Here is a 15,888-nt window from a genome sequence, read left to right on the forward strand (position 1 = left end):
GAAAAACCGAAGAAAGAAAAAATACACGCATGTTAGTGTTTTAGATTAAAGATCAGGTGGACACATAAGCACTGTAGGAACATAAGCGCTACACACTTACAACATAACGTTATCGCAAGACCCAGACCTACGGAAAAATAAGGGCTTAAATACACAAGGAAGATCATTAACAGAACAGGTGTGTAACTCAATTAGAAACCATAGCAACTAACAATGAACGAGAACTCGAATGAGCAAAACAGGAACAGGGAAAATCATAAGTAACCGTCAATTTTACCCTTCCGGTCAAATATTGCGCTGCAAACATTAATAACAGCTTTAAATTGTTATAATTTGAAACATCATTTCATTTCATTTTAAAATAATTTAGAAAAATGTAATTGTCAATACATTTTGTTTGTTCGTATAGTTTTTTTTTATTTTGTTATTTAAAATAAATGCATACCCCTTGCGCTACAGTCCTGGTTACATTTAAATAATTATGTTCATATTTGTTCATGTTTAGAAAATCTCCTTTACAGTTCTTATGTTAAAAAATGTGTGCATGTTCATATAATACACATTATAATTAATATGTAAATCAATATATTTCCCCCTTCCCAGGCAAAGAGCTTTTTGGTTTGGACACTTTACACAAGGTCCTATGGATTAAACTGCTGGAGGAGATGTTTCTGGGTATGCCCAGTGAATACCCCTGGGGTGATGAGATTATGCTATTTCTGAATGTGTTTAACGGTGCCCTTCTCCTACACCCCGAGGACAGTGCCCTCCTCAGGCAATACAGCGCCACTGCCATCAACACAGCTGTACACTTCAACCACCTCTTCTCTCTCAGTGGCTATCAATGGATCCTTCCCACTATGCTCCAGGTTAGCAGCACACATATTAAGTTATTTTCCTCATTTATTATGATTTAGGAATGTTTTCTCATTTTTTTTATTATGCTTATTCGGTTTTGTGTTGCTGCTTTTCTTTGCTGAAGACATATGCGGATTATGAGAGTAACCCACTGTTGCGTCGAGGGATTGAGTTCTGCTGCAGACAGTTCTATATCCTCCACCGTAAACCATTCATATTGCAGCTCTTTGCTAGTGTGGCCCCACTGCTGGAATTCACTGTAAGAGTTTTAAGAGTTCATGGTTTTAACAACCCTTCATTTATAGATACTGTTATTACAGTGTTATTACAGTATCATTAAACATTGAATGTATGAACTGACTTTTTTACAGACTCGCACTAGTACTGGTCTTTCGAAGGGCGTGTCTTCACAGTGTCTTTTTGACCTGCTGGTATCTTTAGAGGGAGAGACTGCAGATTCACTGGATGCTCTGGAGCTGGTGAAGGCTGAGAAACCTCTCCGCTCTCTGGGTAAGATGGCACACAGGGCTCCTGGAGGATACAGGTCTACCCTCGTCCTCTGTTTTATGTGAACACTATTTGGCTTGGCTATTGCTATTGTTCTGGGTTTTCTTTTTTCAGATTTTTGCTACGGTAATGAGGATCTGGCTTTTTCAATAAGTGAAGGCATTAAGCTGTGTGTCACAGTGGTCGCTTATGCCCCAGAATCCTACCGCAGGTTTGTCACTTGCAGATTTCAATCAAATTCTTTAGAGATGTACTATATATATAGTATATTATTGGTACCATATCCAGTTATAAGCAGATATTAGATGCCCACCGATACTGGATATATATTGTCCAATATTAGATATATAAGTGTACCTAATTTTTACAGTTAGATTATCTTTGACGTTATTTAATGTTGACCTAAAGTTAATTTTTCAAAACATGATTACAGTGAGGAAAATAAGTATTTGAACACCCTGCTATTTTGCAAGTTCTCCCACTTAGAAATCATGGAGGGGTCTGAAATTGTCATCGTAGGTGCATGTCCACTGTGAGAGACATAATCTAAATAAAAAAATCCAGAAATCACAATGTATGATTTTTTAACTATTTATTTGTATGATACAGCTGCAAATAAGTATTTGAACACCTGAGAAAATCAATGTTAATATTTGGTACAGTAGCCTTTGTTTGCAATTACAGAGGTCAAACGTTTCCTGTAGTTTTTCACCAGGTTTGCACACACTGCAGGAGGGATTTTGGCCCACTCCTCCACACAGATCTTCTCTAGATCAGTCAGGTTTCTGGGCTGTCGCTGAAAAAAACGGAGTTTGAGCTCCCTCCAAAGATTCTCTATTGGGTTTAGGTCTGGAGACTGGCTAGGCCACGCCAGAACCTTGATATGCTTCTTACAGAGCCACTCCTTGGTTATCCTGGCTGTGTGCTTCGGGTCATTGTCATGTTGGAAGACCCAGCCTCGACCCATCTTCAATGCTCTAACTGAGGGGAAGGAGGTTGTTCCCCAAAATCTCGCAATACATGGCCCCGGTCATCCTCTCCTTAATACAGTGCAGTTGCCCTGTCCCATGTGCAGAAAAACACCCCCAAAGCATGATGCTACCACCCCCATGCTTCACAGTAGGGATAGTGTTCTTGGGATGGTACTCATCATTCTTCTTCCTCCAAACACGTTTAGTGGAATTATGACCAAAAGGTTCTATTTTGGTCTCATCTGACCACATGACTTTCTCCCATGACTCCTCTGGATCTTCCAAATGGTCATTGGCAAACTTAAGACGGGCCTTGACATGTGCTGGTTTAAGCAGGGGAACCTTCCGTGCCATGCATGATTTCAAACCATGACGTCTTAGTGTATTACCAACAGTAACCTTGGAAACGGTGGTCCCAGCTCTTTTCAGGTCATTGACCAGCTCCTCCCGTGTAGTTCTGGGCTGATTTCTCACCTTTCTTAGGATCATTGAGACCCCACGAGGTGAGATCTTGCATGGAGCCCCAGTCCGAGGGAGATTGACAGTCATGTTTAGCTTCTTCCATTTTCTAATGATTGCTCCAACAGTGGACCTTTTTTCACCAAGCTGCTTGGCAATTTCCCCGTAGCCCTTTCCAGCCTTGTGGAGGTGTATAATTTTGTCTCTAGTGTCTTTGGACAGCTCTTTGGTCTTGGCCATGTTAGTAGTTGGATTCTTACTGATTGTATGGGGTGGACAGGTGTCTTTATGCAGCTAACGACCTCAAACAGGTGCATCTAATTTAGGATAGTGGAGGTGGACATTTTAAAGGCAGACTTACAGGTCTTTGAGGGTCATAATTCTAGCTGATAGACAGGTGTTCAAATACTTATTTGCAGCTGTATCATACAAATAAATAGTTAAAAAATCATATATTGTGATTTCTGGATTTTTTTTTTTTAGATTATGTCTCTCACAGTGGACATGCACCTACGATGACAATTTCAGACCCCTCCATGATTTCCAAGTGGGAGAACTTGCAAAATAGCAGGGTGTTCAAATACTTATTTTCCTCACTGTAATTTAATAACACTGTTAAATGTAATCTTAGAACATTTTTAAATGAGTATCCATTTGTTTAATATTACTTTGTTTGTTTTTTTTGTTTTTTTATGTTGTGGTACCTAATTATGTGATTTACTTGCTTTCACAAGATTTCATTTTATTTTAGTTTTTAATGTTTTATTTTCAATTGATTTAGACAAAATAGTATAATTTTAATATCAGCCGTTTACCAGTTATCAGCAACAACATTCAAATAATTATTGGCTGATAACTGGAGGATCGAAGGATATGAGAAGTCCGCTAGCAGCAAGGCGCATGTTTTTGTTTTCGTAATGACATTAAATGACTGAGGATCAAACACTTTAGTGTATGATGCACATTCGCTTTTCTCTGTAACCATTTAGAAATCCATTAAGATATGAAAAGTCCTGTAGTGTATTCCAACCTTTAATAAACTTGGTTTCTCTGTTTCTTTTGTCAGTCTGCAAATGCTAATGGTTCTGGAGGCTTTGGTTCCATGTTACCTGCAGAAGATGAAGGGTAACACACAGACTCTGGAGTCTGCATCTGCAGCAAGGGATGAGATTGCTGCCATAGCTGCTCTGGCCACCTCTCTGCAGGCTCTGCTCTATAGCGTGGAGGCATTGACACGGTCAGTCCCAGAACACAAGCCTTTACTGTAATTACTTACTGCTCTGAAGTCCTAGATATTCCCTGTGTCATGCATAATTTATTATGGTGTTGTCACATGATTTTGAATTCCTAGACCTATGACCGCACCTCAGATGAGTCGATGTGATCAAGGCCACAAGGGAGCAACTACAGCCAACCACACCATGTCTGGAGGACCAAACACCAGGTGAGGGCAGATATAGTTGGCTTATGATGCGTCTGTGCACCAAAAAACATTATAGTATGAAGAGCATGGTACTGTGTATAAAGTCATGATCAATGTTTGAAGACCGACCATACAGTTTGACATTTCTCAAGTTTCTTCTTTTTATTGGGACATCAGAACTAAATAATAAATTGTCACAGAGAAACTGTCCAATTTTACATTTTTGAGACAAAAAAAAACATATCCCTTCTCCTTCCCAACTTTTTAAAAAAGTTTTAAAGTGTACAATCATGACCTTTATTCAGAGCTTTCTGGTTCGTTTAGGCAAGAAGTTTCAGAGAAAAGAAGAATCAGTTACCATGACAGCAGATCTGCTACATTCTAACTCAAAGCCCTACAAGAGATAAATCTGAAAAACATCTCTTACAATCAGTGATCTTGGTATGGCTAGTAATATCTGCATTAATATGGTTATCAATGAAACGGTATAACTCAAACCATCTGAATCATCCACACAGAAGGGCAGTGCTGAACATATGCATTAGTAACAGAACTTGCATTTTTATGCTACAACCACAGATGTCGTTTGAGAGCCCAGAATTCCGTAGTGAATCATTAATGCCTGTGTGCCTAACCAAATAAATCTTTAAAAGTTCCCCGTTATGCTTTTTTGGATATTACCTTTTATGTAGTGTTTGTGAAGGTAAAAAGTTTGATAAGTTTCAACGATCGAGTGCATAACAAATGTGACCCGTGCTGGCAAATTTTATGTTAATTTAAATTAATGTTAATCAAAAATTGTGGTATCATGGAAAAAAAAGTTGAATTTATATTTTTCCTATAGATATTTGGTTTTGACTTCGGCACGTGCCAAATTTGGTGTCATTACCAGTGATTTTAAGGTATGGTTGCTAGGTGATTTTGTTTTGGAACCTTCAGAAAACTTTAACTTGATTTTTCTCAAAATTTACTTTGTCGACTTTAAAACGGGTGTAGCTCATTCATTTTTTTTTGCCTGATTCCAACAAATCATACATCATTTTAAGTTTTCACTGTGTGCTGAGGAAGCCTCCGGAGCTGAAATTCAAATATGGTAATGGCCATTTTGATTACGACATACGCTGTAAGCGGCATCTGACCAATCAGTGCAGAGTAGGTTCTTGGAAAGGAGGAGTTTAGAGAAACTGAATCCTTTATCGAACCGTTTCAGACAATGAGAAAAGATCTGATGCTGCAATGTATTCTATGATAAAATGAAAGTGTTTTTGACCTTGGATGTATGTAAACCTATTGTAGGAGACCTCCAAAACAAAACTAGGAACCTTTATAGCATAATGGGGGCACTTTGCAAGTTTCACTTGCAGGTTTCATTGCAATAAGTGTCACTCAGCCTCAACTTTATTTCATGAATTAAAAAGGATACCTTCATCAAATAATTGTATTTGGGTCAATTTAACTGAATATCTTATGTTTTGCTCACTCGAAACAACATTCTCATGTCAGCTTCCTACTTCACCCAGTTGCTGTAGAAGAAGGTCACTTGGCACCATGCTGACACCCACTGTATATCGTTACTATAGCAACCCAAGTAATATAGCAGAAAATGACCAAACTTCCTGAACACATATTGTCTATTGATATGGTTTGGAAAAAAAACAGTAATTATTGCTGTAATTTGACTCTTTGCAGGGATAACCTGCACCTGCTGGAGGAGGGTCAGGGTATACTGAGGGAGGAACTGGACGAGCGCATCGCCCGTGAAGAGTTCCGTCGCCCCCGCGAGTCTCTGCTTAACATCTGCACGGAGTTCTACAAGCACTGTGGTCCGCGCCTCAAAATCCTGCAGAACGTGGCAGGAGAACCCAGAGTCACTGCTCTAGAACTGCTGGACATCAAGTCTCATATGAGGTGAAACAAAAGCTACCTAAATAAGTTTGAACATTCAGAAGTAATTAAATTTCCACAGCATTATGGAGCAAGCGAGTCATAGCATGCATCTATAACTATACCCATTATGTTCTACAGACTGGCAGAAATCGCCCACTCCCTTCTCAAATTGGCCCCTTATGACACACTGACCATGGAAAGCCGAGGGCTGCGCCGCTACATTACAGAGATGTTACCCATTACCGATTGGTCGGCAGAGGCCATTCGTCCCGCCCTCATCCTCATTCTGAAGAGGCTGGACCGCATGTTTAACAAGATTCATAAAATGCCCACACTCAGGTGCGTTCACCCTCAGGCTCTGTGCACCAGGTATGTCCTCACACTGATCTCTAGCCCTCCACCATCTGTGTTTCTGTCTGCTCTGGTGGGCCTTATCAGTGGTATCACATCTCTGAGATGTGATGGATGGCTGCTGCTTTTGTGCTTTGGTGTTGTGTTTGTCTTCCATTGTCTCCATTATGGTTAGTGGACTAAATGTTGTAAAGCAACAAGTATGTCTAATTATGCTTTATAAAACGGTTAGTTCCAATCCTTGATTCTGATTGGTCAAAAGCTGTGTTTTATTCACGATAAAACACAGCTATGACCGCTTCACCCAACGGTTCTATGTATCACTACACAACACCCCTAGCAACCACTCTTAGCAACTTAAACATATGTTTGATCCCATTGATATTGTTCATTGAAGCTAGAGTAGAGTGAGAGATTGAGTAAGCGAGTGTACCTGCATTTACAGTAGACATAGCATTTTGCTTCAGGTCAGTCCTATATTCATAATAAAAAAAATCAGTTTGGATGTCCGCTGAGATGTCTCGTCCTTTTAACAGTTAAGGGGTTTTCCCGTGCTCTAGTCATTTGTCAGTTGCGTCTTGCTTTTCCGTGTTCACAAGTTTGAGTCCTTTCAATGTAAAAGTCTTCTCTACTGACTGAAAAAATGTATGTAACTTCTGTTGCTGTTTACGGTCAGGGACTATTTTTTCAAGCGGAAGGAAGGCTTTTAGTGATTTTACTTCATGCTAGTTGCATAGATACATACATACTGTGCAAAAGTCTTAGGCATGTTAATAGCCCCCCACCCCCCAAAAAAATGGTTTTAAGTCAGTTATTTATATCTTTTGCTGTAGTGTGTCAGTAGGAAATATCAGTTTACATTTCCAAACATGCTTTTTGCCATTAATTGTAATAATCCAGTGAGATTTCTGTATGCACAAGGAGTCTGACAACAGCCGGTATGATCTGATCTCACCATCATTAAGTCCGTCTGTGATTACATGAAGAAACAGAAAAAACTGAGACAGACTAAATCCAGAAGAACTGCGGGAACGTCTCCAAGATGCTTGAAGAAACCAAAATATTTTTCGGCTTTAATATTTGTATTGTGTGGTAACCGTTTTATAAAAGCAATAAGGTACGAGAGGCTGTGCTGTATCGTGAATAAGTCACGGCTCAAGGGGTTGCTCCGCTTCGCGCCTAACACCGGCCTTCAGTCGTGACTTATTCACGCTACAGCACAGCCTCTCGTACCTTATTGCTTACGTATCTTGCTTAAGTAATTGTAAATGCTTTTAGTTTGCTTATGTTTGTGAAATGTTGTATTATATTGTTACTTTAGGTGCTCCATAATTCAATGACTAGTGGTAGAAAACATGATACTTTGGTGATTTCTATCTTGTGATCTCTGTGTGTTGTTTTTGCAGGCGGCAGGTGGAATGGGAGGCGGCTAGCAGTCTGATTGAAGGGATTTGTTTGACACTTCATCGGCAGCCAATCATCTCCTTTCTTCCTCACCTGCGATCTCTAATCAACGTCTGTGTCAACCTGGTGAGTCCCAAACACCTGTTGCTGATTATATGCTCTGTGTGTATGTGTTTACATATAGATGTGTGTGTTAAGGTGATGGGGGTTGTGGGGCCGTCTAGCGTGGCAGATGGACTTCCCTTGTTGCATCTGAGTCCGTACCTGTCTCCTCCCCTTCCCTTCAGTACCGCAGTTGTGCGTTTGGTTGCCATGCAGATCCAGGTATAATCTATTCCTTCCTAAGGATATTTCGTTAGCACTTTATTTTACAGTCCTTTTCTGCATGCACATACTATGTACTTATAGTAATTACAAGAACTGGGTAATAACTAGGTACTGAACCTGAACCTACACTTAAACCTGACCGTAACCCATGTTGCCTTTTATTACCGGGTACTTTCTTTGGTACGGAGACGCAAGTGCACGTACTGTAAAATAAAGTGCAACCAATAATTCGAATGTGTATTTCAATTCATTGACATATTTTTTGCCTGCATTCATGGGCATATGTTTAATGTCTTCCTCCAATTCTAGGCTTTAAAGGAGGACTTCCCACTCAGTCATGTGATCTCCCCCTTCACCAATCAGGAGAGACGAGAGGGCATGCTGCTTAACCTCTTGATTCCATTTGTATTGACTGTGGGCTCGGGAAGTAAAGGTCTGCCTCAGAGATCAAACATAACCAGGAACATTTAGGGACAGTTCACATAGAAACAACAGAAAAGCATGTGCAGTGGAATGTAAAAATGCGTTCTATGTAAACATGTTGTAGACATGTGTTTGACCGTTGCTCTCGCGTCTTCTGCCTTTTGCAATGTCTTGTGCATGACACGATGATCTAGAAATGCAGTGCTCATGTTAAAAAGATGATCAACTTTTTTAAAAAACCCGTCTCTAGACATTGCATGTTTTGTTTTTGTTTTTCACTGACCTGCCTCTGCAAAACTTTTAACTGCAAAGTGTACGCATGTGTGAATGGCCCCTTAAATATGCTCAAAGAGATAATGCGATTGGATGAAATTTAGAATATGTTTGTTTGTTTTTCTTTCACAGACAGCCCTCATCTGGAACAACCGGAGGTTTTTCTCCTTTTGCAGACAGTCATTAACATCCTGTTACCTCCACGCATCATCAGCACCTCCCGCAGTAAGAACTTTGTTCTGGACGCATCCCCTGCCCACTGCTCCACCCCAGGGGACACTGGGAAAGACCTGCGTAGAGAGGGACTGGCTGAATCCACCAGCCAGGCAGCTTATCTTGGTACTAGAGCCTTAGAAAGGAAAAATTCCATTTTAAAAATGTGTTTATATATTTTATCTAAATATTTTAAATCTGCTCTCTCTAGCTCTGAAGGTGGTCTTAGTCTGCTTTGAGCGACAGTTGGGTAATCAGTGGTACAAGCTGAGTCTACAGGTCAAGGAAATGGCTCTGCGTAAAGTCGGCGGTCTGGCTTTTTGGGATTTTATTGACTTCATAGTGCGCACACGGATTCCGATCTTCATTCTACTACGTCCTTTCATACAGTGCAAGGTAAGAGATTTTGAGGGTATGCACTACCTTTCTGAAGTTTCTATTAGTGGTTGACCAATACATGTTTTGTAATGGCTGATGCCAATGGGCTATATATATAAATCAAATCAATACTCAGTGTGACAACCTTTGGGTTTAAAACAGCTTTTGTCCTCAGTACACTTACGCATAGTTTTTCAGGTGGCGTTCTAGGAAGGTTTCTTCAGGCGTCTTGGAGATGTTCCTGCAGTTCTTCTGGATTTAGTTTGTCTCAGTTTTTTCTTTTTCTTCATGAATCACAGATAGATGGTGAGATCAGATCTCCGTGTGGATCATACCGGCTGTTGTCAGACTCCTTGAACATACAAAAATCTCACTTGATTATTACAATTAATTCCAAAAAGAATGTTTGGAAATGTAAACTGATATTTCCTACTGACACACTACAGCCAAAGATATAAATAACTGACTTAAAACCTTTTTTTTTGTGAAGATACTAACTAAGACTAAGTACTGTATATACATATATGCATAGTTTTGTCACATGACTGTCGCAAAACATCCATAGAAATGCAGCACAGGCCTGTCAATTTTCAATCTTCAATCTCTTTCGAATTACAGTTTGAAAAACTAAGATATGTAAACAAACTGCAAGTTTTGAGCACTTGCAATCCATAAACACCACCTGCTGCAGAATTTTAATCACTAAAACAGCGAAGTCCTTGCCAGAAATCCACTTCTGCAATGTTTACATAGCTTGTGCAGAATCCCTTCCCTTACACTGCCACCAGCATGAAAACATACAAAAGTACAGATTGTATGAATTTGCAATCTGGGGTGCGTTTCCCACACAACAACATAACTCACAGCTTAACTAGCATAGTATGATGCATCGTTTTTAATGAATCCTTTTGAGATCTAATTAATGCTAGATTTTTTGCTGTGAATTACAGACATGGCATATGAGGACTAATAGCTACTCTTTTTTTTTTTTTTTTTTCTGTTATTTTGCTTTATTTCCAGATTCAATCATAGGCTCGTGCTTACATACTAGAGCATGTACACACATGCGTACTCTTCAAAAACTCAAGATAAGGATTTATTAAGCCCACATGTCATGCAAACCAAGCCTCTAACCACAGTTTGAGAGCTGTCATTACAACCACACAACTTTGTGTCAGAGCAAAAGTGAGTGCTAATTAGCTAATGTTAACTAGCTACCTAATGTTGACCTAACACAGGCTTGGTTAGTGCAAATGACTGAACAACTATCCAACATTTTTGGATAAAAAAAAACCTGGTAAAAATAACTGGCAGGCAGCAGAAGAAAGCCTTGTTTTGCCCTTCAGGTGGACGTTCCTATAAAGATATCAGCCTTGGTGATATGATGGTCAACCACTAGTTAATATCTCTGATCTCTCTGATCTATCTTCTGCCAGTTTTCTTTCTGTGCTTCCATAAAGTTGATGCCCATGAACAAGTCCTCATATCTCTACTTTCAGCTGTTGACCCAGCCGGCTGAGTCTCAGGAGGAGATCACAGCCCGTCACCATATCGCAGAGCAACTAGAGCGTCGTTTCATCCCACGTTCCCTCTGCAAGAGCTCTCTGTTTGCTGAGTTCAGCAACGAGCTCAAGATCCTGAAAGAGGCTGTACACAGCGGCTCCGGTGAGAACTGGCTTAATTGATATACAGTATTACTTATAAATCAAAAGTTTACCTACCCATCTGTCAGGTTTTGTCACACTTTGTTAACCCTGGGTCATCCTTAACCATGGGCTAATCATGTTCCACACTGGTCCTGCGTTTGTAATCAATTTTACCCAGATTTAACCCGGGGTTAAAAAATACATTAACCTAGGATTAAATGTAACGTGAAATGGTTTTCTGTCTATCTCTCCCCCTTTTTTTTTATTCAGCATACCAGGGAAAGACTTCCATCAGTACTGTTGGCACGTCCACCTCTGCATACAGGTTAAGTCTCGCCACCATGTCTCGCTCCAACACTGGTACAGGAACTGTCTGGGAGCAGGAGAGCCAACCCTCACGCCAGCCCTCACAGGATACACTCAGTCGTACCGATGAGGAGGAGGAGGAAAGTGTGTAATTCTTCTTCTTTAGTTTATGCTTAAAGGCCTAGTTCACTCAGAATTTTTTTATTTTATCATCATTAACCCATGTGTCATTACTCATTACAAATCAGATTAACTTTCTTTCTTTGTAAACTATTTCAACCTGTTGATCGAAAAGATGTGACTTAAAAGACCAGTCTCTGTTCATAAATATATATGTGACGTATATATGACTTGTACTGTAATGCACAAGCCAAATTGACTACTTTTAAGGTGCTTTTATGTACCATCCAAATTGTTTGTAGGCTAATTGCATGGAGAGAAAGAAACTTTCCTTCAAAAGAGAGAAAGTCATGTAGGTTTAAAGCAACACAACCATGGGCGTAGCTTGCAGGGAGGTGACTGAAAGATGCTACTATGTAGTTTTACAAATAAATGATTTGTTCAACTCAAAAAGTAAATATGCATATAATGTAGGTATTTTAATACGTTTTGAATTATTTCGTAAATAAATTTCGTAAAGAAAATTTAATAAATAAATCCAGTCAAACTTACTAACTTCTCCCCCAATCTCATTTGTGCAAGTTGTTGTCTTGTGATGAATCTGCATTTTGCTGGATAACAGCCCAGCAGATGTCTGTTTTAAAGCAGAGGGTGAGTAATTCTTGACTCCTTTATTTGCTGAGAAGTGTTTATTGCACGCTAGTTTAACATGGCAAAACAGACTCATGCGTGCTCTCTCCTCTCTCTCACTTAAATATTATTATATATGGAGTTACACGGAGTGTGAATATGTAGGTTTACTATAGAAAAGCTCAAATGTGACTAAAATGGTGACTGACCAAAGCGACTGGCACGGTCTACCCCCAAAAAACCCCGACCCCCCAAGCTCAGATGTCAAGCTATGCCCATGGACACAACGATGAGTAAATAATGGTATGGATGTCAATACTAGTATTTTTGTAATGCCTTCCATTAAATGGCATCATGAAATTCAGTTGTGTTATTGTAAGTAGTGTTACTTGGTTGCCTTTTAATGTAGATTATTTTAATCAAAGGTGTAATTTTAAAACAGTCATAAATGCTAAATTATTTAGCGTGACCTAGCATAAAATAATTATTAGAAATTATTTAATGCAGCATGCTGAGTTTAATGTAAAATTGATGGGTTTCATTGCTGAGGAATTTTAGAAGCACTTAGAAGCCAATGTTACTATTACTGAATGATCCATATTAACTCTTACTCTGTCATTTTCAGATGACTCCATTAGCATCCCCAGCGTGGTAAGTGAGCACGAAGCTTTCCTCCCCAGGCTCATTTCCCAGCGGCGTTTTTCCAGTCACGCCACGGGCTCAGCCGCCACTCAGCCTGAACCAGGCATAAGCACCATGCTGCCCAGTCACAGGTAAACAAGCACCCCACTTCAAAACTAAAGCTCATGTAGACTGAAAGCAACAGAAACTGTCTATAACAACCTTATTTATCCAATCTTACCTTATCTTTCCCTTTAAGAGGGGGCTGATCTACAGCTGGGGGGTTGCATGTCTCTCTTATTATTCCCCTAATCTTGTTCCCTGCCCAACTCTACAGTGAACCCAATGTGCTAGATGAATCCCAGGGGCTTCTGGAGGAGGGTAACCTGTCTAGGTACAGTGTCACGGCCCTGTGTGTGCAGTGTCTCACCGTCTGTGTGCCGGGGCTGGGCCTGCCTTCCCTGTTCATCACATCCAACTTGAATTCTCACTAGGATCTCTCTCTCTCTTTCTCTTCTCATCCTCTCCAAGTCACTGTTTCTTCCTGTCTCTCTCTCTCTCACTCTCTCTCTCTCTCTTGGCAAGAGACAATGATGCCAGTTTACGTATTATCACTCTGTGGTACTCATGTCATCTCCAGTGAGCCTCATGGTGTCATGGTGTCCACTCATGTTTCAGGCTTTTTGCTGCTCAAATTGGAGTTCCTCTTTGGGGGGCCAATCTGTGGGGCTGGGGGGGTTTGGTCTAGCAGGTTTAAAGTGGACAATTAGACATTTAAAAATGCGTTTTCTGATCTGCCATCATATGAAACTCATAAATTCAATTATTGCCAGAAATGGCTTAGTTCAAATGGGGGGTTACGTCCTGCTCACACTGCTATACCAGCTTCTCTATTCCCCTTTGTTTTTTTGTTGATGACATTGCAGGTTCTGACCTGTGATTCATGCTTTCTGATTCGTCCCTGTCCCTGTGTTTGATTGGTGGAGGGCTATGGACTGATGGGGATTTGTGGAAGGGACACATTTCCTCTTAACTCTCCCATTTATTAGGAGGATTTAACAGGGATTGTGTTCAGCTCTCCAAGGAGTTCAAGCTCATCGGCTCTGTTTGTGTGTCTTTCCCTCGGCTTTATTCTGCAGGGTTGCCAGTGTGCAGAGTGAACCAGGACAGCAGAATCTGCTCATTCAGCCGCCTCTCGGTCGGAAGAGAGGACTTAGGCAGGTGAGCTTTCAGTCTTATTTATAATGCTCAGATTTTTTGCATTCGGTGTATTATGTTAAGGCATGAAATTAAGGCGCTGTGTCTTGTAGCTGCGGCGACCCCTGCTGTCTATCCCGAGGGTGCAGGACGAGTCTCGTGGGCGTCAGGGAGCCAGACTCTCAACAACCCGCAGGAGCGTTCAGCCTAAGAATAAACCAATCGACAGAGGTACGTGTTGTTTGTTTGTATGACTACGTGAAAAATGTGCACAACATTTGGCATATTTAACCCTGAAGGCCTGATATATAAAATAATAATCCAGAAAATAGATGTAATCATCTAGTCTATTGAGTCTTTTGACAAAATATATATAGCATGTATAATAATGTAAAAAAACAAACATTATTATGAACAAGAATTGAAATTATTAAAATCTTTACTACAACAATGTTTTTGCTATCATATATTTTTTTAATGACAGAGCAGGCTGCATATATATATAAAAAATACATATCAGTTCCCAATCTAAATAAAAAAATAATACTTTTTTGATATTGTGGTGGGCATAGTATATTTAAAAAACAGAGAAAAATCACATTGAAAATGTACTAAATTACACAGTAGGTATTTGAGGTATAAGCAATGAAATATACCTAATGTCTATAAGTTGTTTAAATACACTTAATATTCATTTTGAGATATCAATATATTGCAATACTTTGTCTGAGCAAAAAGTGAAATAATAAATATGCGAATATACATATTCCAATAAATATGGAAATAATATTAAAAGTTCTTCTACTTCCTGAAGAGCATGAATAATCCACCAGGGGGCAGAAGATATGTAGTAGGTCATATAAAAAAGGTAATTTTGGAAAAGCATTGGTCACATTTAGGATGTAGAGGCCTTAGAAAGCCATGTATCAAATTTAATTAATATGGTCTTGTAGGGTTAATGACATCAGCTCAAATGGCCACTATGAGAATTATATATGGAAGAGTCTGTAGGGCAAACAGTAGTGCTTGCTTGGTGCTAACAACACCAATGTTATGGATTCGATTCCAAGGAAATCGCATGCACTAATAATGTACACCTTGAATGCAATGTGCGTCACTTTGGATAAAGGTGTCTGCCACATGCATAAATGCAAACGAGGCTCAGGGGTGTCTAATGAATCTCTTATTTTTTCCTAAGCACATGGTGACCAAAAGAGGTCTGTGACTTTCACTGAGACCCAGCAGGAAGCAGCGGGCAGATCTCCCACTGCCACTGCCAGCCCCAGCAGTGGCCTAACAGGGGTCACAGAGGTCGGGAAGCTGAGCATTGACTGTCCTTCCACCGCATCCGAGTCCTCATCACCTAGCATCAAAACTGCTCAGCACAAACCAGCATTGCCACAGGTCTGATTAAGAACAGTGTTCAAATGAAAGCTTGCAGAGTTGTTGGGTTACACACATTCTTAGTTTAAAATGACACGTTCATAAGGTCTAGTTTGAAATATACAGTACATGAAAAGTTTGGGTGCATTGAGTGAACTTGACCAGGGTTGGAAATTAACAGTAGCTTGGAGTAAAAAGTGCCATCAAATGTCCCCCAAATTCATGATAAGGGGGAAAAACTGCATCTGTTCAATTATAGGCTCTACTAAATCTATTGTCTGTCGCAACTCGCAATAAAGCGAAATGTGAAAATGAATTAAATGAAAAGTGTCAGTTGCTGCATTACGTTGCTCACATTGCATTAGATTTCTATTTATGCTTATTTTGCAGCGTTGGGAATTAATTATAACCAATCACACACGTTTCTGTTGAGCTTATGGCCAATCATTTAGATTAGTCACTGAAAATTCTGGAGTTTTGTTTCAGTGAGCGCTCCCTGACTTTAATCTGT

At 39.9% G+C, this 15,888-nt stretch overlaps 1 protein-coding gene across 1 annotated transcript in view; it reads left to right on the plus strand.

Annotated features, from left to right (window-relative positions):
- Positions 1–15,888, plus strand: part of unc80 (unc-80 homolog (C. elegans)) — a 59,102-nt gene that overhangs the window by 40,775 nt on the left and 2,439 nt on the right. The window contains exons 44-63 of the mRNA XM_084128764.1: positions 604–869; positions 983–1,117; positions 1,230–1,368; positions 1,480–1,576; positions 3,862–4,032; positions 4,147–4,239; positions 5,908–6,126; positions 6,244–6,444; positions 7,863–7,986; positions 8,059–8,184; positions 8,497–8,620; positions 9,016–9,222; positions 9,308–9,492; positions 10,974–11,139; positions 11,391–11,570; positions 12,802–12,949; positions 13,135–13,191; positions 13,937–14,018; positions 14,108–14,225; positions 15,193–15,398. Of these exons, the coding sequence (XP_083984890.1) occupies positions 604–869; positions 983–1,117; positions 1,230–1,368; positions 1,480–1,576; positions 3,862–4,032; positions 4,147–4,239; positions 5,908–6,126; positions 6,244–6,444; positions 7,863–7,986; positions 8,059–8,184; positions 8,497–8,620; positions 9,016–9,222; positions 9,308–9,492; positions 10,974–11,139; positions 11,391–11,570; positions 12,802–12,949; positions 13,135–13,191; positions 13,937–14,018; positions 14,108–14,225; positions 15,193–15,398 (3,044 nt within the window). The remainder of the gene's footprint in view (positions 1–603; positions 870–982; positions 1,118–1,229; positions 1,369–1,479; positions 1,577–3,861; positions 4,033–4,146; positions 4,240–5,907; positions 6,127–6,243; positions 6,445–7,862; positions 7,987–8,058; positions 8,185–8,496; positions 8,621–9,015; positions 9,223–9,307; positions 9,493–10,973; positions 11,140–11,390; positions 11,571–12,801; positions 12,950–13,134; positions 13,192–13,936; positions 14,019–14,107; positions 14,226–15,192; positions 15,399–15,888) is intronic.

This window comes from Abramis brama, assembly GCF_963993115.1.
Source record: "Abramis brama genome assembly, chromosome: 11".
NCBI lineage: Eukaryota > Metazoa > Chordata > Actinopteri > Cypriniformes > Leuciscidae > Abramis > Abramis brama.